General features: G+C 36.8%; 2 protein-coding genes and 1 non-coding gene across 3 annotated transcripts; all 3 read left to right on the top strand.

Moving 5' to 3' along the window:
* Nucleotides 1-2,220: 2,220 nt before the first annotated feature.
* TRNAK-UUU lies at nucleotides 2,221-2,293 on the top strand. The gene has a single exon. It is a non-coding gene; the product is annotated as a tRNA-Lys (tRNA).
* A 1,532-nt stretch (nucleotides 2,294-3,825) lies between these two features.
* LOC112521833 (pentatricopeptide repeat-containing protein At2g13600-like) lies at nucleotides 3,826-5,776 on the top strand. The gene has a single exon (XM_025130821.1). It carries the CDS (start codon nucleotides 3,931-3,933, stop codon nucleotides 5,530-5,532), a length of 1,602 nt encoding a protein of 533 aa, XP_024986589.1. The 5' UTR covers nucleotides 3,826-3,930; the 3' UTR covers nucleotides 5,533-5,776.
* A 5,062-nt stretch (nucleotides 5,777-10,838) lies between these two features.
* On the top strand, nucleotides 10,839-20,804 carry LOC112521162 (CSC1-like protein At1g32090). Its single transcript, XM_025129872.1, has 11 exons — nucleotides 10,839-11,161; nucleotides 12,851-13,003; nucleotides 14,726-14,861; nucleotides 15,003-15,104; nucleotides 15,512-15,631; nucleotides 15,743-15,823; nucleotides 16,993-17,333; nucleotides 17,813-18,058; nucleotides 18,797-19,121; nucleotides 19,501-19,734; nucleotides 20,251-20,804. The coding sequence occupies exons 1-11, from the start codon at nucleotides 10,848-10,850 to the stop codon at nucleotides 20,581-20,583; spliced, it is 2,385 nt and encodes a 794-aa protein (XP_024985640.1). The 5' UTR covers nucleotides 10,839-10,847; the 3' UTR covers nucleotides 20,584-20,804.
* The last annotated feature ends 529 nt before the right edge of the window (nucleotides 20,805-21,333 follow it).

Here is a 21,333-nt window from a genome sequence, read left to right as displayed (position 1 = left end):
CATAGATGATAAAAATGTGTTAAATAATCTAAATAAATATTTAAATATTTTTAAAATATTAATTAATTAGGATATGTGAGGTAGACCATTTTTATTTTATTCATGTCAAAATTAGATATTTGTTTTAATTGTATTTTGAAATATTATAATTGATTAATTTTTCAAGATACTTTTTTAGTCATTTTACATTCTTATCAGCTAGTTTTGCTAAATATAATTTGTTCATCAACTAGTCTATCAGCTAACTTATCAGTTAGTTTGTCAAAAATAGTCGTGATTTCAAGAATTCTAAATGGTAAAATGAATAAAAAATAATAATTTCAAGAATTCTTATAAGTATTTTTATTTATATATTTCAAAATTCAAGAAAAGACTTCAAATTTATTAAGAACAAGGAGATACAAGAGACCACCACACAACGAACTTTTCTGCAAAGAATAAAAACAAAAGCAGAGGAAAATATCGAATTAAAAGGGAGAAATCAATAAAACAGAAGACAACGAAAAAAACCCTAGCGGAGGCACAAACCACCTCGAAATAAGACGAGGGTTAACCACCTGGTCTGCAATATCAATCCACCGAAGAAATACGAGACTTTTTGCCATGATTAGATAATCAGTGAAACATATTTTTTGTATATTAATATAATATACATGATATGAATAAACATATACACAGCAAGACATGACACCGTCACTGTATCTCGTAATATCTGGTGCTATCTCTGGCGACCTTAGCCCTTAACAATGATACAACCCCACCCTACAACTCTGCAAAAGGGCGGACCTACATAGGCCCATACGGTGGTATGGAACTCAGCTTCATGTTTATATCGTAAGTGGGAAAATTACGTTTCTGAAGGGTGTCACCGTATTTAGTCTGGACTCAAACATGCGTCCTTTATGTGCAAGGACAAGGAATCAACCAACCATTCCATGTTAATATCGTATGATATTCAACAGATTTGTTTCTATAATCAAATTATGCCACTGACCCAAAAATCTCTGGCTCCGCCTTTGTCCTCCGATGACCCAAGACACCACCACCAACGTCATTGCCGCCGTGATCTCCCCCACCCTCTTTCCTGGATTTCCCACCATCGTTGAAAGAGAACAGATGCTCAAATCCTTACATCAGATCAAACCACAATATCATTGGTGTGTGGCTGTGTGCACATGCTTTGCCAATACAAACCAATTTAGTATATCCCATTTAAAGGTGGGGTCTAAAAAGGATGAGATGTATACAGATGTGACATCTACTCTAAAAATTAGAACAACTAATCCCGTGAAAATTCTTGGCTCGTGGAAAAGTCAAGCATAACATACCATCCTCATGATGTTTCCGAACATGAAATTGGTCCTGATAGCAACAACAACGACGATGGTTTAGAAATGGATTTGGTGCTCGATGTTGCACCTTTCGTACCACAATCTCTATTTCATATGAACTCTAATTTTTGATGGACTTCAAGTTTCGTCATGCATAAACTAGGACGTTTACCAAACGCTTGGGTAACCACTTAATTACCACGTCAATAACTTTACCGGATGAGCATAACAGGGACCAAAAATCTTAGCCAATAAGATGTAAAATAAGGATCGAGAGTATTACCTGGCAAACACTTACCTTGTGATCAATAATACGCTTACGACAATCCATTTTGATTGCCAATTAAGGATATTATCCAATAAGGTAAGTGAAGATGGATGATGACTTTTGCTGGTAAGCATTTATCCCATAAGTTTTTGATAAATTGACCCTTAATCTTTGAGAAAATGGTTTTTCGCATGATTGAAACCATCTCCTTTTGGTACATAATAAGAAACGTCCTTATTAGTTGTTTTAAATGACTAACTGTTGCCATTTGTTGTAGCCATTCATAATATATATTGCAGGAACAACTGTGTTACATGATAGTAAAAGGAAGGGAAAAATGTAATTATTTCATATGTGCATAACTATATGAAGATCAGCTTATTGAAGTGTATAATTTTGAAGATATATATTATGTAGTACAAGAACATGTATTTTGGAATTTTTGGATTGTGTACTTTGTATATTAATTTCTTGTACTATGAGACCTAAGTATAGTAATACATGTATTTTCTTGAATGAAGTGTGTTATATGCAATGTTTTTATGTGGGGTTTTACAAAAAATCTCAATTTCGGAGAATTGAAATGTTCTTGAAATTATTGTTTGAAACAATTAACGTGAAGCCGTTCTAGCTCAGTTGGTAGAGCGCGTGGCTTTTAACCACGTGGTCGTGGGTTCGAGTCCCACGGATGGCGTTTTCTTAATTTTTGCTAAACTTTCAAAAAAGTGTATGCTTGAATGGTTCCGTTCCGCTTTATTCGATTTGTAAAGTTTAACTGAACTTTCGAACCAGTCGAGTGGAATATTGGTGTTATGAAGCTTGACACGTTGTTAACCGATCTTTGTTTTGTGTTCGAGATCGACTCGAGCTCGATAATTATTAAATTCGAGTAGCTTGTTAAAAGTTCGACTTGTTTACACTCCTAAACATATCTACCAACATTATAATATAACGTCTATGATTTATTAGAAAAACTCTTCCTGCATGTTCGTATTCCCGATATGTAGTAGGCTTTAACCGAGGAGTCAAACATCAAACTCGACCCAATATATGCGCGTATTTGAGTTGTGATCCTTTTGGTTCTCATATTCAATACCAATATGATCCTTTGAGTTTGATTTTTAATCAATAGTTTGGAGAGCAAGCATCATAAGCATCCGTTTTTTAATCGAGAGTTTGGAGGCCGAGCATCAGTTTTAGGAATGAATTTCAATTATTGATGAGAGTATTTTTGTCATTTGTACATTTTTAGATGAAATGGATTTCAATTCTATTAGTTTTAGAAAGGAATAATGATATCCTCAAATGAAAGAATGTTTGGAATTCAATTTCATTCCTGGTATCCAAACGTTTGGAATTCAATTTGGTTATCACAATTGACCTTCCAATTGTATCAGATTCCTACGGATTCCATCGAAACCAAAACCCCCTTTTGGAGTATTTCTTTCTCGAAAGATTAAGCTCGTTCACGTTCCCCAAAGTTTGAATGTGGTTATGGAGATTATATACTTCTGAAACTAAAGCCATGAGAAGACCTGCTCCATCATCTTAATACAGTCCCAAACTCAATCATCGATTTGATTAATTGACTTTGCTCCTCCTTGTGGACTCGCTACTCTTCATCGGCTTGCAAGTCTCAGACGACAGGCGTTTGGCTTGTTGAGTCGCTGTTCCTCCTCTCCACCCCTGGCTCCGGGCTCGGGGCTCCCCTCTCTGCTCTCGTTCAGTTGCTCTCCTACTTTCTTATCAGGTTAGGGTTTCAATTTCAAATTTCAAAACATTTCATTTGAGAATTAGTCAATGGATTTTGCTACTTTGTTTGAAGATTAATCATTTGGGACTTTACAACTTTGATTTTGTTGTTTCCACCAATTTAATTCGATTTACTATGCTATGATTGTTCAGATGCCACGTGGTTTGCAAAGCATCCTAATAATCCCATTTATCCAACCATGTTATGCATATGTAATTAATTGTTGAGTTCTTCTTGCTGCATTAGGCTCCCTGCTTTGGTTTACGGTTTTGTAGTTTGATTAACAAAACTCTCAACCGCATCTTAACTTTGTCTTGCATCTAAGCATCTGCTGCATCTGCATTGATCAATTGATTCATTGCATCTTTAGTTACTGCATTGTGGTAACTTCCAATATAGCAATGGTCGTTTTAGCCCTTTTCAAAACATTAATATTTATTTTATTTATCTGTGTTCGGTACTCCCCTCGTGCCAAATCCTGGCTCCGCACCTGTTTACATGTTCTGTTGATGGCTAAAGTTTGGTAGAGAAGATCCAAACAGTCGAATGATGGGAGGTGGAGCAGAGCACTAGTTATTATGAGCCCTTGTTTGTCAACTCTGAGATTTTTATTAGATAGATGTAGCAAAAAAGAGAATCTAATTGCCCAAATCCATGCTCAGGCTATAACCCAAGGTCTCTTTCGCACTCACCAAGACTTCGCGTGTAAGCTACTCAATATATATGCCAGAAAACTGAACAATCCAATCAAAGCACATAGAATCTTTGATCAGATTCTAAATCCAGATATAGTTTCATGGACTTGTCTCATGTCTCTCTACTTGCACACCCAAGTCCAACAGCCCTTGAAAACGCTCTCTTTATTTTCTGATATGATCGTGTCAATGGGGTTGAACCCAGATGGGCATTGCATAGTTGCAGCACTTTCGGCTTGTGGGTCTGCTAAGAACTTGGTGGTAGGGAGGATAGTTCATGCGATGGTGTTGAGATATGAATTGGGTGGTGAAGGACCTATTATTTCTAATGCTTTGATCGATTTATACAGTCGAAATGGACGAATAGATTTGGCCAGGAGAGTGTTCGACTTAATGGTTGCAAAGGATGTTGCTTCTTGGACGAGTTTGGTTAATGGATATATTATGTGTGGTGATATTGTCTCTGCCGGGCAATTGTTTGATGAAATGCCTGTTAGAAACGTTATTTCTTGGACAGCTATGATTGTGGGATATGTTCGTAACAAGAATGTTATCAGTGGGTTAAAACTGTTTCAGGAGATGAGAACCGAAGGTGGAGGTGGTGATTACGATAGTCCTACTTCGATCACAATAGTTTCTGTTCTTTCTGGTTGTGCTGATGTCGGTGCTCTCGATTTCGGTGGATCATTACATGGATACATTAATAAGATACCTAGTCTTGTTACCGATGTTTCAGTAAACAATGCTTTGATAGATCTGTATGCCAAAGGGGGAAGCCTTGAATTCGCCAAAAAGGTATTTTCTGAAATGCCTCAAAAGGACGTCTTTTCTTGGACCAGCATGATTTCAGGATTGGCTCTTCACGGTGAAGGAAGATCCACAGTCATAGTGTTTGGCAATATGGTGTCGAGTGGGCTGATCCCAAACGAAATCACATTCCTGTCGGTGCTATCCGCTTGCGGTCATGAAGGACTAATCAAAGAAGGGCAGTCATTATTTGACATTATGGTTCATCAATATGGTCTCAAACCGACAATCAAACACTACGGTTGTATGGTGGATCTTCTCTGCAGGGCAGGGCATCTAGACGAAGCACTGGAGTTGATCGAAATGATGCCTTTGGAACCAGATGCGGTCATTTGGAGGTCGGTTCTGAGTGGTTGTATGATAAAGAGAGATCTACGGTTAGCAGAAATGGCAGCAAAGAGAGTACTTGGGTTAGAACCTTATGATGATGGAGTGTATGTACTTCTTTGGAACGTATATCGGTTAACCAACAAGTGGGAAGATGCATTAAAGACAAGAAAGATGATGAGAACTCAAAAGATTAAGAAACAGCCTGGTTGTAGTTGGATTGAGATCAATGGGCTTGTTCATGAGTTTACTGCAGAGAATATAATACATCAGTTTGGCACTGATATCAACACTATTTTAGAGGTTATATGTGAGCAGTGCAGACCCATTGATGATCTCTTTATCCTCTGATCCACATATATCTTCATCACAAGGTAAGTCTATGAGAGCTTTTTCTGTTAGGTTTTTTATGCTGCTATTAGAAGCAATGTTACATTCATTTGTTTAATTTAAATGAGTATGTGAACCAAAAGTATAATATAGTGCTACAAAACCATATAAAAAAAGCTTTGAAACGACTTGAATACACGATCTTTGGTATCTATGGTTGAAGATTAGTTCATTTCTTGCCAACCATATATGCCAAACTCCCGATGGCTCGATAAACGTCTATAATTTCTGCATTTAAACGAGTATGTGAATCAAAAGTATAAGCAGTAAGTTGTTTACCCACGCATACACCGCTGGATGATGTGTTTTACTCCACCACCAAACACCGTCATCGCCGTGAACTTTCCAACCTCGAATGGAACAAAGCAGCAAGAATAGGAGTCGAGTTTCCAACCTCTAAATGGACGATCTAAGGTAAATCATTATGTTTTATGTCCTGTTTGGTTGATAACTTGTTTCAAACACCACTGTTTTGATTTTATATGTCAAAGATTGTGTTCTTTCATTCATCACATTCTCTTGGTTTAGTTCCTTACAAACTTGATATTTTGTTTTTAATATATATATATATATATATATATATATATATATATATATATACAACTAGTTGTTGGCTTTTGAGTTTACTATTGTGAGCGTTTTCATTTCGGCCTGGTGAGTAAATCCGCAGGATCAACAGATTTGATGCATTTACATATGGGAATGGTAATATATGCTGTTATTGCTTCTGATTCTATTTTAGCTGCCTTCTGGGTTGAGCTTGGCTCCAAAGGTCAAAAGTACCCGGAGGTCCTAGGTTCAAATCCAAGGAGGAATAGAAATCCTCTTGTGGCCACGGAGGTTCAAATGCGGTGACTCTGGGCTATCTGCAATGCAGGTGGTCCCTCTGGGATTAATCGGCTCGCATAATGCATTGGATATCCTGGTTAATCAAAAAAAAAAAAATAGGTTTCCTTATGTAATCATTCCTTATTTGTTTTATAGTGTATAAATGTGATGTATTCCATGAATTGTGTTTGATCAAAATATCGAGGATAAAGTGATTTGGATACTCACAATGTTAGAAATGCACAACTTCTCTTAACAAGCCAAACCCTACCCCGAGTAAAAGGGGTTTTATGAGTAGATACCAGTATAAGCAAACCCCCTTGTTTTTGCTCATGAATTCATCTAAAGCTCGAGTATGATTCATGACTGAACGCTTCAATACTAAAGTCATAAACTTACTTTATATGTATTAATTCTTCACACTGATTTAAAACATAATCACGATTTTATACTGCTGTATGCTTGGGTTATGTGTTATATGACTTGGTTCCCTACCAACAGCATTCAAGATCCACAACCATTGACGAGAACTTTGTAACTAATCTCATTCATTGATATACTGTTGAAGGTCGTTGTCGATGATGGTGGAGAGGTTAAGGTGGATAATGAAAATGAAGATGTATTATGATGCAAATGATGAATGAGCGTAACAATGATCGTTAAACAAAATCAAAATAACATCGACTAATCCTTTGTGTGATCACATATCTACTTTCTATAGCATTAAGGAGCAGTAAACTATGCACAAGCCTATGTCCCTGCTGGAAAGGCTATGCTTAAGCCGACTTCTTAAGCTCAGTTGATTGTTGAAGCAGTAGCTCTGGATTCTTTTGCATCTAATTCAGTGCCAGTCGTTTATGCCTTTAGTATACTTGTTTGATATTTCTTTTCTTTCCAAAATAAATATTTATAAATGGGAAATATACACGGTTTCAAAAATTATAATTATTATATTTCTTAATTAATTAAATAACAATTTTATTTTTAACGATAAGTAAAGTAGTAATTATTTTTTTATTTTATAACTAAAGATAGAAATAAAAAGTAGAAACTTTTAATTCTAACCCTAGCAAATTTGGTTGGGGATGTAAGCAGATTAAACCTTTGCCTTATTATGCAGAGTGTCAGTTTTATTGTCACCTCAAGTCCACCTCATCAAATTAAGAATTTACCAAGAATTCCACAATGGTGGTTTTTATGAGAATTTTTTTTGGGAATAATTGGTTCTAATAATTATATAATTTATATATAATATTCTATATATGTATATAGACCAAAAAAAATAGATTAATATATATATATATATATATATATATATTAAATAAGTTATATTGTAATAATTAAATAAGTTAATATAAAGTCAAAGAAATAAAATAAAATATAACTAAAATGTCATTTCTCACAAAAATCATGGTAAGAACCAAAGTTCTTGTTCAAACAGTAATGACATGTTAGGTTCTTATAAGAACCTCTCCACAATGATAGTTCTTATAAAACTTTGCACTTTTTAACTTAGAAGAACCTTGCATCGGAGATGCCAAATTAAATAAGTTAATATAAAGTCAAAGAAATAAAATAAAGTATAACTAAAATGTCATTTCTCACAAAAATCATGGTAAGAACCAAAGTTCTTGTTCAAACAGCAATGACATGTTAGGTTCTTATAAGAACCTCTCCACAATGATAGTTCTTATAAAACTTTACACTTTTTAACTTAGAAGAACCTTGCATCGGAGATGCCAAAGGTAAGTGTTGGTATTGGGAAGTTAAATTTTGAGGATTGAGAACTTGTACATCAAGGTTGTAACGTTGTAATCAAGAGATTTCAAGATTAACTGTATAAAACAATACTTAATGCATTATGAGTTGTGATTAAGACTTTGTACATAAATTTATAGTACTTTATGCATTATAAATTATTTTCAAGATTTTTTCTAAATCTGTTTTATGAGGTAGTATAGACAATAGGCTCATTCCCACATAAGCTCAAAATTTCATTCTTGGTTAAACTGGGGGATGAAAATTCATTTATTCTCATTCTCTGTCATTTTCATTTCTCAGCATGAGCCAAACAGACCCTTATAGTTATTACAAATTTTAATTTAATTAAACAAAAAAGAATTTTGTTCAATTCGTATTAGAGGTAGAATTAAAAATAAAAGAGAAATTAGCTTAAATCATCTAAATTGGTTTTTTAACCATTTCTCTCTAGATTTGACCCAAATTTCACTACATCCGCAATATTCAGGTCCGTAACATTGCGGATCTAGCTAAAAGACAAAAAAAAATCAAATTCAACCAGTTTACGGTCGTAATTGCGGACCTAGCCGTCGCAATACGAACCTGGCCATCTCAATTGCATATCTGTGTTGAATTTGATTTTTTTTTGGCGTTAAGCTAGGTCTGCAAGAAGTAGTGACATTTGGATCAATCCAGACGAGAAATGGTTAAAAAACCAATTTGAATAGAGAAAATGGTCATTTAACTCAAGGACTCAAAAGGAGAACAGTTATTGTATGCTCTCACCACCACCATTGGCTCATGTCATCATTTTTTTTTTCTTTTCAATTGATTTTCTGTTTTCCGATTCTCCCTCTTTTTCAATCCATCTATACGTACTCTAAATCCATAGTAGAAGGAAGATGCTCTGAGACGTTAAAATATTCTTTTATAAAATTATTAACAATATATGTCCAAATGTTATAGTTCTAGCTCGCTTTTACTATAGAAAGTCGATGAGCTGCGTCAATTTCCATGCCATTATCTTATAAATTATTGTAAAAGTGGAGAATCGAAAGACTATTATTGGAGAACAAACGACGATGGAGAGATATCAATGACAGGGGCCAACGATAGCAATTGATGGTATGGAGAACAAACGACGATGGAGTGATGAGTAGGAAAGATGTCGTTAGATATGCAAAGGGTTTGAATGACATAACGTTTGAAAATGATAAATTGATTTATGTTTTCTTAGTTTACAAAAACTTTTTTTTTATTAACCTGAATATCCAACCCACTATGCGAGCCGACTAATCTTAGGACGACCACCTACTTTGTGGGTAACCCGAAGTCACCACATTTGAACCTCCGTGGCCATAATATTTTTATTCTTTCTTAGATTTGAACCTAAGATCTCCAAACACCTTTAACCTTTAGAGTCTGAACTCAAACCAATCAGACATCATCCTTGTAGTTACAAATAGCTTTTTAAAACTAAAACTAGTTGTGTACCCGCGCAATGCGGCGAGAGCCGTGAATTTTAACGATTTTGAAGTTTCACTGATTTTATTAGAGAAGATTTAACGATGATATAAGTTATACTTGGTCTTTACATATTAATACAATTTGAATAAATAAAAGTTATGGTTCTAATTACAGTCTATCGATGAAAAAAAATTATGTGACAACTTAAAATCCAATATATTTAAAACTCAACATATTTAAACGTCTCCACAAATATGTTCAATTTACACCAAGAGCAAAGAATCAAGAGATCGAGAGCGAGACCAAGAGTTCTAGAGCAATTGAATGATAAAACTTTTAATAACTCATGGTAAATATCAGTTTAAATCTCACCTTGGGGATGGGGAGAAGACATAGAGATATGAGAGGGTGAAGACATGAGTGAAATGTGTCAAAAGTATTTTGGGAACATGAAAAGAAAAGATAATAATGTGAATTGGTAACTTGCACTATATGTTATTTTAATTGTAGATTAAGATATTTTAAGACTGAATACATAAAGTAGTAGTACTTAATACATTATAAGTTGTTTTTAATACTTTTAAGACTTTGTCTATAAATATATAATACTTTATGGATTAAAAATTGTTTTCAAGACTTTTTATAAATCTGATTTACAAGGTAGTACAAATAATATCAACATCCATTTTGAAAAATTCAATAATTTAATAAAATGTCCAAAAACTTGATTAAACAGGATGGGCTAAATGCATCCCTATACATTGCTTAATGCATCCTTATTCATGAATTTTTTCTTCACACACATCAAAATCAATACATGCTTTTTACATTCCCAATGCTTGAATGACCAGATTATGACATCAAAAGAGGCGCCGTTAGCACTCCCCTTAAGCAAATTCAATAAAAAAGTTAGTACGATGTTCTTTGCCTCTTGTTCACACAAAATTGTTTTCCATTAAGACACTCTGTAAGTGTGAAATATAAGCCACCTTTTTGGTCTGCTAGTGCATTCCCATCCACCGTCCTCCACCACCACCAGCCACCTTTCTGGTCTGCATTCCCATCCACCGTCCTCCACCACCACCAGCCACCTTTCTGGTCTGCATTCCCATCCACCGTCCTCCACCACCACCAGCCACCTTTCTGGTCTGCATTCCCATCCACGGTCCTCCACCACCACCAGCCACCAGCCACCTTTTTGTGTCACCCTCTTTCCCCTAATCTCTTTCAAATCCATTTTCATGGCTAGTCTTCGAGATATTGGGGTTTCAGCACTTCTTAACATAATCAGCGCCTTCGTCTTCTTACTAGCTTTTGCTCTTCTCAGAATCCAACCCATTAATGACAGAGTTTATTTCCCCAAATGGTATCTTGTTGGGGCAAGAACCAGTCCTACACACACTGCAAATCTCGTCGCTAAGTTCGTCAATCTTAATTACAAGACTTATCTTACTTTCCTTAACTGGATGCCTCAAGCTTTACGTATGAAGGAGCCTGAGATTATCGATCATGCTGGCCTTGATTCTGCTGCTTTCTTGAGGATTTACGTTCTTGGGTACTCTTAATTCTTCCTTCCTTAGTCTGTACGATTTCAGCTTCGTTGGTCATTGTTTTTAAGTTAAGAAGCTTCTGGAATTTGAGGTTTTCATTGATGTTTTCTTGAAATCTTGGATGCTTCTACATTTCTTTCATCTGGGGTTTTGTTTATTCGTCATATTCTATACGATTTCAGCTTCGTTGGTCATTGTTTTTAGTTAAGAAGCTTCTGGAATTTGAGGTTTTCATTGATGTTTTCTTGAAATCTTGGATGCTTCTACGCTTCTTTCATCTGGGGTTTTGTTTATTCATCATATTCTGTACGATTTTAGCTTCGTTGGTCGATGTCTTTAGTGATTTTTAGTTAAGAAGCTTTGTGATATTTGAGGTTTTTCTTGGTGTTTTCTTGAAATCTTGGATGATTCTACATTTCTTTCTAAATGTTGATGAGTTGAGATTGATTATGCAGATTTCTTGAAAAGCTTATGGAATTTGGGATTCTTACTGTTGTTTTTTACTGGAAACTTGGATAGTTTTGAACCTTTTTTATATGGGTTTTTGTTAGATTTGGGGGTCGTTTACCAAACACTTACCCGGGTAAACGTTTACCAAGTCACATTACCTTATCGGATAATATGATGACAAGGACCAAAACTCTTTCTCGGCAAGAGCAAAACAAGGAACAAGAGTCTTACCCGGTAAGAGCTTATCGGATAAACTATTGCATCGGTGCTGTTTTTTTGGACTAAAATCTTACCCGGTAAGCAAGTAATGGTGTTGAATTTTACCGGTAAACACTTATCGGGTATGTTTTGGTAAACAACCCCTTGGTGAAACTGATCCATAAATTGAGCTTATATAAGTGAAATCTCATTTGTTAGTTGTGAATTTGTTGAATCTTTTGAAATTTGGAACTTGTTTTTTTCTCTTTTTTGGGAGATTTGAGTACTTGTGCTGTTTCAATTTGATGGGTTTTTGTTGAATTGGTGAAATAATTCATAAATTAATTCTGGATTTGTGTAGAAACTTGTGATATTATCTTGAAATCTTGGGTACTTCTGAATTGGATTTGGAGATTATTCATAACTTGAGCTGAATTGGTCAGACATCGTTCGACTCTACACTTCACTTAAACTGTTTATGTCTAAAATACCTTCGACAGTGATAGAATATGACGAATCATGTGGAAACAAAATTAATACCATCGATTACTTGCACAACGTTGACTACGTAAAAATATCCAAAAACAAGTGTTTATGTTCTCTATATTCATTTGTCCCAAAATAAGTGTCCACTTTCAAAGTAAGTCTCTACTTTCCAATTCTATCCTTACTTATGAGATGAATAAATTCACTACTCTCTATATTATTAAGGGGTAAAATTGTCATTTAGTTAATTAAAAAGTGGAATAAGCGGAAACCGTCCCAGAAACAGTTTTTCTGGGACACTTCGAGTACTTCATGTAATGAAGCACATATTGCTTCATTGTCATTAGCTCTCGATCTACCTTTAGACTACAACAATTGATTTGTACAATTGTCGAGTAATTTAGTTAAATGACTTTAAATGAGTTTTCAATTAGGAGCACGACCATTAAGTTCTCTTTACTCGGAAACCTTCAAATGACATGCCTCTTATGTTCATTTTCCGTTTGACCGTTTCTTGTTTTCTTTTGATTACTTAAGCATCATCGTTTGTAAACTTGCAGCATAAAAATTTTCGGGCCGGCCGCTATTGTGGCATTCTTGGTTCTTATTCCGGTTAATGTAACGGGTGGGCTGCTGTTTTTCCTCAGCAAAGATTTGGTCATCAGCGACATCGATAAGCTTTCGATATCAAATGTTCAACCTAAATCTCCAAAGTAAGTTATGTTCTTCATTATTTTATGAAGAAGCGTTGTCCCAATTCAAGAATTTTGGCCCCTAACATAACTTTATGCGTTGAGTTCTTTATTTGGCCACTTTACCTTATGTTCCTATCACCTTTTGCCTCTTTAGGCTGCGTCTGGTACATGGGACGGGACAAAACTCACTGTCCCATATTTGGCACAACATGTGACAGAACAAGAACTCACCGTCCCACGTTTGGCGCGACATAGGACAAGGACAAGAATTGGAACAAGGTGGGACAACTTGAGACAAAAGAGGGTTTTTCTTGTTCCACCAAAATAGGTTGAACAAGATGGGACAAGAATGAGACATAAACTAAAATATTACTAATCTACCCTAGTTTGATGTATAATCTTAATATGGTATTTGTTTTAATGGTCATCACCGCTAGTTTCAGCCACCGCCACCACTACTGGCGGGCCCTCCACTACTGGCGGGCCCTCCACCTCCTCTTCCACTACAACAACATCCTCCACCGCCTCCACAACCACCGTCCACCATCGTCCATCGCCACATCTACCGTAGTCGACCACCAACCACCACCGTCTTTGCCGCCACCACTAACGCCGTTCGCCATCTCCAAACCCTCCTCTACTACAACCACCTCCACAACCACCGTCGACCACCGACTACCACCGTCCATTGCCACCTTTACAACCACCATCAGCCATCGACCACCACCACCCATTTCCACCAACACTACCACCATTGGCCACCTGCACCTCCTCCTCTACTACAACCTACTATACAACCTCCACAACCACCGTCGACCATCGACGACCATCGTTCATTGCCACCTCACCTCCACCATAACCACCACCACCACCAGTATCTTCACTACATCAGCCACAACTACCTCCTCCACCGTTGTCAACCGCCACCGCCACCACCACCACAATCCACCATCTTCACGTCCACCAACCACCACTGCCTCTAGCTCCATAACCACCGTCGGCCACCGACCACCACCGCCCATCGCCACTACTACCGTTGGCCGCCATCACCTCCACCATAACCAGAACCACCTCCACCACCACTACTACTGCCATCAATTATATCAAATTTTTCATTCAAATTTGGTACCTATATATATATATATATGTATTCATTTATATGAAAATTGTGTAAAAATATTGATAAATTAAATTCTTAAATTATTTACCTTATTTGTGTTAAGTATAACTATCATATAATATTTAAAATCATCAAATAACTTTTGGGGGTAACTAGTCTAGTTCTGTCCCATTCAGTCGTAGTCGTATCAAACACTAGACATACACTTGTTCTGTCCCGTCCAGTCCTACCCTCTTGTCCTGTTCTGTCCCGTCCAGTCCTACCCTCTTGTCCTGTTCTGTCTTGTTCAGTCCTGTCCAATCATGTCTGCATACCAAACTCTACCTTAGTGGACTCGAACTAGTGAACCACTATGGTGCAATCCCAAGGTCTTAGCAGTTGAGCTACCCCTAAGGGTTTTCACCTTTTGCCTATTGAGTCCGCTTTCCCGTGAAACTCTAAAATCTTCCGACATTACGTTGTTTTGAAAGGGACAAACTTGTCAAATCACTTGATAAATAACTCCATTTTTTATTGGTTTGAGTTTTTTTTCCTCAAGACCACCTACTTATTAAAGGGAATTACAATTTATAAGTAGAAATTATATCAGGGCTTCATAGCTCACATATTTTGATTTTCAGATTTTTTGCGCACATATCGATGATGTATTTGTTCACATTTTGGACATGCTACATGCTCTACAAGGAGTACGATGTGGTAGCATTAATGAGATTGAACTTTTTGGCTTCAAAAAGTAGGCGAGCCGAGCAATTTACGGTATGTGTATGCTTACTTTATTCTACAAGGATGTCTACCGACAAATTAGTTGTTTTTGAACTTTGGAGTTGTCCTGTCTGCGTACCAAACGCACCCTAAAAGATCTAAATTTTCTCATCTTTGACTTTCTTGTTTTTGCAGGTCTTGGTTAGAAATGTACCCCATGTGCCTGACCGTTCTATTTCGGATACTGTGGATTTCTTCTTTAAAAAAAATCACTCGAATCAATATCTTTGTCACGAGGTAATATAATGCATTTTTTAACATGAATTTACCGTTTAGCCTTTAGATTTATGCAATTGGAAGTCAAATATACGACTTCCTGATTCAGTAGTTGAAGATAATATACGTATATGCATACATACATATAGGAAAATTCATTTGAGACCATAAATATTTTCAGAACCGAGCAACCAATGTTTACATGGATATTCATAATGAATATCATAGATATTCATTTTGAATATCCATTGTTTTCTCAGTTCTCAAATTATTTATGGTTCTCAAATGGACCCAACCCTACATGCGTATGTATATACACATACACATACACATACACATATGCATGCATTTATTCAAACACACATGCCGTATATGTAACATTATATAGCTTTTACGTAACCATGATACCATTTTTCACTTTGATTCAGTCCGTCTACAATGCAAACAAGTTTGCAAGAGCGGTAAGAAAAAGACAAAAGCTGCAAAATCGGTTAGACTACAATCATCTTAAGTTTGAAAGACGTCCGCACAAACGACCAACAAAAAAGGTAGCTCTTATGCACCAGAAACTTTGGAAATTTCGAATATAATTGTTTATAACCTCTTGATAAGCTGTAAAACATTGCAATTTTTTACACACCAAATATTTGAACTCTCAGACGGGCTTCCTTGGACTTTGGGGCAAAGAAGTAGATTCCATTGAATACTATCAACAACAGATTAAAGAGCTCGACGAAAAGGTGAGTGGTTGCTAATCTGTTTAGTGTTCTATCAGCTCCATTCATTCCCGAAAAACGGTAATAGAGTTTGACTTTTGAGCTCAAATGGGCTTAATTCACTTAAATCTTGATTTGGTCTATTTGAACATTTGGGGTTTATAGCACATAGAAGTACAAAAAAATCCCTTTTTTTGCAGTCTTGTGTTTAATTTGAAATCAAACCCAAACAAATTCTAAATTTAGAAAGTCATAAGTAGAATTCTTAGTTTCATCTGAACCACAAAATAAAAGTGCTACTTGGTTCCGTGAACTGAACTGAACTATGGCTTCGAAGCCTCAGAAACAAAGGTGAAGCGGGCCAAGTTCGATTTTTTGTTTTCTTGGAAGTAAAATTAAATTATTTTAACCACAAGGGTGGTGCATGATTGGTTTGAGCTTGGCTCCAAAGGTCAAAAGTAGCAGGAGGTCCCAGGTTCAAATCCAAGGAGGAATAAAAATCCCCTTGTGGCCACGGAGGTTCAAATGCGGTGACTCCGGGCTATCTGCAAAAGCAGGTGGTCGCCTTGGGAGTAGTTGGCTCGCATAGCGGGTTGGATATCCAGGTTAATAAAAAAATTATTTTATTAGATTAATGATTATCTAAAGATGAATTCATTTAGACTCGTAACCCATCCATGAATAAGCTATAGCATTACAAAAAGCCATGACTTGTTTTCCGTTAGGTAAATTGCATGAAAATGCTATGTACTTTGCTCTGATTCCTATTTCTTGTAACGTACTTTGGAAACCTTCATTTTGATATCTCAGATGTGATATCTTAAACATTTAGACCAAACTAAGTTAAACAAAATAGGAATTAGATAAAAGTTTCATGCATTCTCAGATATAAACTACGTACCTGAATGTTATAGATGTCATATCAGAGGTACCAAAATGAAGGTTTTGATAGTACGGTACACAAAATAGGAGTCGGACCAAAGTATGTTGCATTTTCATGCAATTTTGTTTAGGCTCGACAGCCGTGAACCACAAACTTACATTATTTCGAAACTAGACTGAACCAGCTTATCTTCAAAGCGAATCTGGTTCTTTTCGGTTTGTCGGTTTGGATTTATACCCTGGTCAAATTCAAGAATGTATGAAGTATTTCATTTTCCTCATTTGTTTTATTTTTCTTCTCGAAATAGTAGTTAATGATGGAGCGCCAGAGAATTTTCAAAGACCCAAAATGCATCATGCCAGCTGCATTTGTATCATTCAACTCTCGGTGGGGTGCGGCCGTGTGTGCTCAGACACAGCAAAGCAAAAACCCGATTCTATGGTTGACAGAGTGGGCCCCTGAACCTCGAGATATTTACTGGAAAAATCTTGCCATACCCTTTGTTTCTTTAAGCATCCGTAGACTAGTTATATCGTTAGCAGTCTTTGCTCTAGTGTTCTTCTACATCATACCCATCGCATTTGTTCAATCGCTCGCCAATCTTGACGGTCTTGAAAAGGTCGTCCCTTTCCTCAGGCCCGTTATTGAATTGTAAGCGATCTCTTCATTTTTCTGCAAGTTTTTTAATCGTATTCTCGTTCCTCCCATGGAAATTGCAACATTACTGAAAGAATCAGATTTGGATGCCATCGCTTTTAAAACTTCAAAGACTCGTTTGAAAGTCAGTTATGAGTCAATTATCTTTGTGGGTTTGTTCCGCTATCAGCTTTAGGGCCGATGGGATTAGTCGAGGTGCAGGCAAGCTGACTTGGACACCACGGTTATAAAAAGAGAAGTTGCAACATTTAACATCACACATAGTTTGAGAGCTTTTGACTATTTCGAAAATATCCAAAAATACCCTTCGATACACACAAGATAAAAGAGTCTTGTGATGATTATGATGGGCAAATATGTAATTTTTAACATGAAAACTTTCCAAAAAAGGAAATGTTACAATTTTCACAAGACATAGGGAGTAGTAGTTGGTTAATCTTAATTTTGGTTTTGATATCTTTGAATGTGTGCAGGAAATTTATCAAGTCTTTTCTTCAGGGTTTTCTTCCGGGTCTTGCTCTAAAGATTTTTCTATGGCTTCTTCCCGGTCTTCTTATGACTATGTCAAAACTCGAGGGTCACGTTGCGTTTTCCGTATTGGAAAGACGGACAGCAGGAAAATACTACTTTTTCATGCTCGTGAATGTTTTCTTAGGGAGTATCGTAACCGGAACTGCATTTGAGCAGCTCGATTCTTTCCTTCACCAATCACCCACCCAGTAATGTTTCTTTTCTCTTTGAACAATATTCCTTAAAGCGAGCCTTCGAGCAATGGATGATGTTACTCATTTGTGATCGGAAGGTTGTTTGTAAGGTTAAATGCATCGAAATGCAACGAAATTTGTCGTAGTTCCTATTTAGTGCAATAAAGATTCTCTTTTTCTAAATCAATGTAAACGAAGTTCCAAATTCACTTATTTTTTACCCACTTTGACCCATTACCTGCTATTTTGTAACATTTTGATGACGTGGGTGTCAAGTTTATCGTCCACTTCGCTGTAACCCTTTTGTAAAACGGGTATACACGTCATTAAGTGTTACAAGATCAGCAGGTTACTCGTCAAAATGGGTACAAAATAGGAAAATTTTAAACTTTGTTACATTTGTTGAGAAAAGAATCTTGATTACAACCACAAGGGTGGTGTGATTGGTTTGAGCTTGGCTCCAAAGGTCAAAAGTACCTGGAGGTCCCAGGTTCAAATCCAAGGAGGAATAAAAATCCTCTTGTGGCCACAGAGGTTCAAATGCGGTGACTCTGGGCTATCTGCAAAGCCGGTGGTCGCCCTGGGATTGGTTGGCTCGCATAGCGGGTTGGATATCCAGGTTAATAAAGAAAAAGAATCTTGATTACACCAAGTAGGAAGTAAAACAAACTTTGTTGCATTTTTGATGCATTTTGCCCTATTTGTAGTGCACATGAAGCCTAATGATTTCATGGATATTTATGTTTTTTACAGGATTCCGAGGACCATTGGGGTATCGATCCCAATGAAGGCTACTTTCTTCATCACGTATATAATGGTTGACGGGTGGGCGGGCATGGCCGGAGAGATTCTCCGGTTGAAGCCTTTGATCATGTTTCATATCAAGAACATGTTGATTGTAAAAACCGAAAGAGATCGACAAAAAGCAATGAATCCCAAGAGCATAGATTTCCCGGAGGCTATTCCTTCTCTTCAACTATACTTCCTCATGGGCGCCGTGTATGCTGTAGTTACCCCCATCCTTCTTCCTTTTATACTCATCTTCTTTGCGTTTGCATACTTCGTTTATCGTCACCAGGTAAATCAATCTTGCTCGTTTAATATATCGTGCAGGTGTTGATTGTCGTTTTTGTCCCTATAAAGAAAAAAACATAAGGAGTTATTTACGAGAATAACCTTCTTTCTAACAATGTTTTTTAAATGCATGACCTTCTAACAGATTTTGAGGCAATCTTGTGTTAGGAAGGCATTCTTCTGTTAGGCAGAGGCATTCGTAAATCGTTCAGAAGGTCATGGATTTAAAAATAATCCGTCTGAAGGTTATTCTCCCATAAAACCTGAACACAAGAAAGAAGCGTAAATGATGAAAAACAAGCCTTTTGTCCGCTTTGGAACGTAGAAACAGCTTCCGTTATGAAGGGTATAGTTGTAATTATGTTTTTTGGATACGGATGCAGGTTATTAACGTGTACCACCAACGATACGAGAGTGCTGCTGCATTCTGGCCACATGTTCATACTCGGATATTAGCGAGCTTGTTGATATCTCAGATTCTTTTGTTGGGACTGCTTAGCACAAAAAAGGCTGTAAATTCTACCCCTTTGCTTGTTGTCTTACCGGTTTTGACAATAACGTTCCACAAGTACTGCAAGAACCGCTTCGAACCTGCTTTCCGAAAATACCCTCTCGAGGTAACTTATCATCCATCTTATTTGCACAACAAAAGATTTTAAAACATCGAAGAAGTTTGCTTTGATCCCTATTTAGTGTACCGTGTGTTTTATTATTGATTAGTTTAACAAACGTTCAATTCTTTTCTATTTCATACCCATTTTGCCCGGTAACAGATAGATCTATTGATAACGTCAATGTCAAGTTGTCATATTTACTGTAATATTTTATTATTGGAAAAATGTCGCATCAAAATCAATCGATGCCACGTAGGGTGCGTTTTAGGGGCAATCTGGTCATTTTAACATTTTTGTCCAGTCCTGTTCTAGTCGTACCAAAAGCAGAACAAACAATTAGTCTTGTCCTGTCCCGTCTTATCCAGTCTGTGTACCAAATGCTACCTTAGGCTGAAAACCCGTTTATTAGGTAAAATTGAAAGTTTGTTACATTAATTGAGAAAAAATCGTTTCGTTTTGATGCATTTGCTCCTAAAACTAACATAAGTTTTGTTCCGAACTTGATGTCTCTATTCGCAGGAAGCAGTGGAGAAGGACACACAAGATGAAGCTTCAGAACCTGAAATCGACATGAAATCTTACTTATCTGAGGCCTATTTACATCCGGTTTTACGTTCGTTTGAAGAAATCGAGCTAGTTGAGGTCAAAGTTGACAATAAGCGAGCCCACGTCCCGAGTCAACTAGCCATCGAACCTGTTTCTGGGTCCCATTCCACCGAACCGGCTTCCGGTTCCCATTCAAACAGAGCATCTCCTAACGTGCAGCATCTTGAAGTAGTAGTCGAACAACACGAGATTGTATACAAGAAGCAACACGAAACGTCTATTAATGTGGGTGCGATGCATCAATGAAACGCCGCACCCAAGCTAGAGTCTGACCCGAGCTAGAGTGTTTGAACAACGGCTAGATGTAGCTTCTACAACCATGGCTAACGCTAACGTGTTTTTATAGCTGTGAGGTTTGTAGTTAACCAGTTTTAGAACTATAGTGTTTTTGGCTAGTAATGGTTTGCTATCCTGAATCAAAACCGAGCTAGAGTGTTTTATTATGTGTGCACAACGTGTATGAAATAATTTACCGTCTAAAATAGGGGTCAAAGTCAACTTTAATTTCTTTACACGTAGATTATTGTTACCAGCGTTATCAAAGGAAACACTAATTATTTTAGCAGATAAATTATAAGATACAAGACTTTTCTTAATAATTGAAAATTGGCATGCACCCAAATGTGGCGCACCAAACGGTTCAAACGTGATTACACGTTTGAATAATTGTCACGATTGCGGCTCAATCCAATGTGTTGTTGTGCATATATAATAAACCGGCAATCCGTGTGGTGTGCTTCATACATCATACGTTAAAGAAACGTTGTTAGGCAAAAGAGAAAACATTTATTGCATTTCATTTTGACATATTTCCACATTTTAAGTGCATCGCGTCTAAGAGTTTGACGACTTGTCGGCTTGTAGCGTGGTTGTAGTGTTTTTGGATCATCTTCGTAATGTGGAGGTTGTCGAATTGTCTGAACGACAACGCAACTTGAATGACACATTGTGTTGTCATTTGTCGGTTCAACTCAACATCAAACGACCATATTTGAC

This window comes from Cynara cardunculus (genome assembly GCF_001531365.2).
Source record: "Cynara cardunculus var. scolymus isolate 2C chromosome LG 11, CcrdV1, whole genome shotgun sequence".
In the NCBI taxonomy this organism is placed as follows: domain Eukaryota; kingdom Viridiplantae; phylum Streptophyta; class Magnoliopsida; order Asterales; family Asteraceae; genus Cynara; species Cynara cardunculus.
The sequence above is the reverse complement of the archived record's forward strand: the minus strand, read 5'-3'. Positions and strand labels throughout refer to the sequence as shown.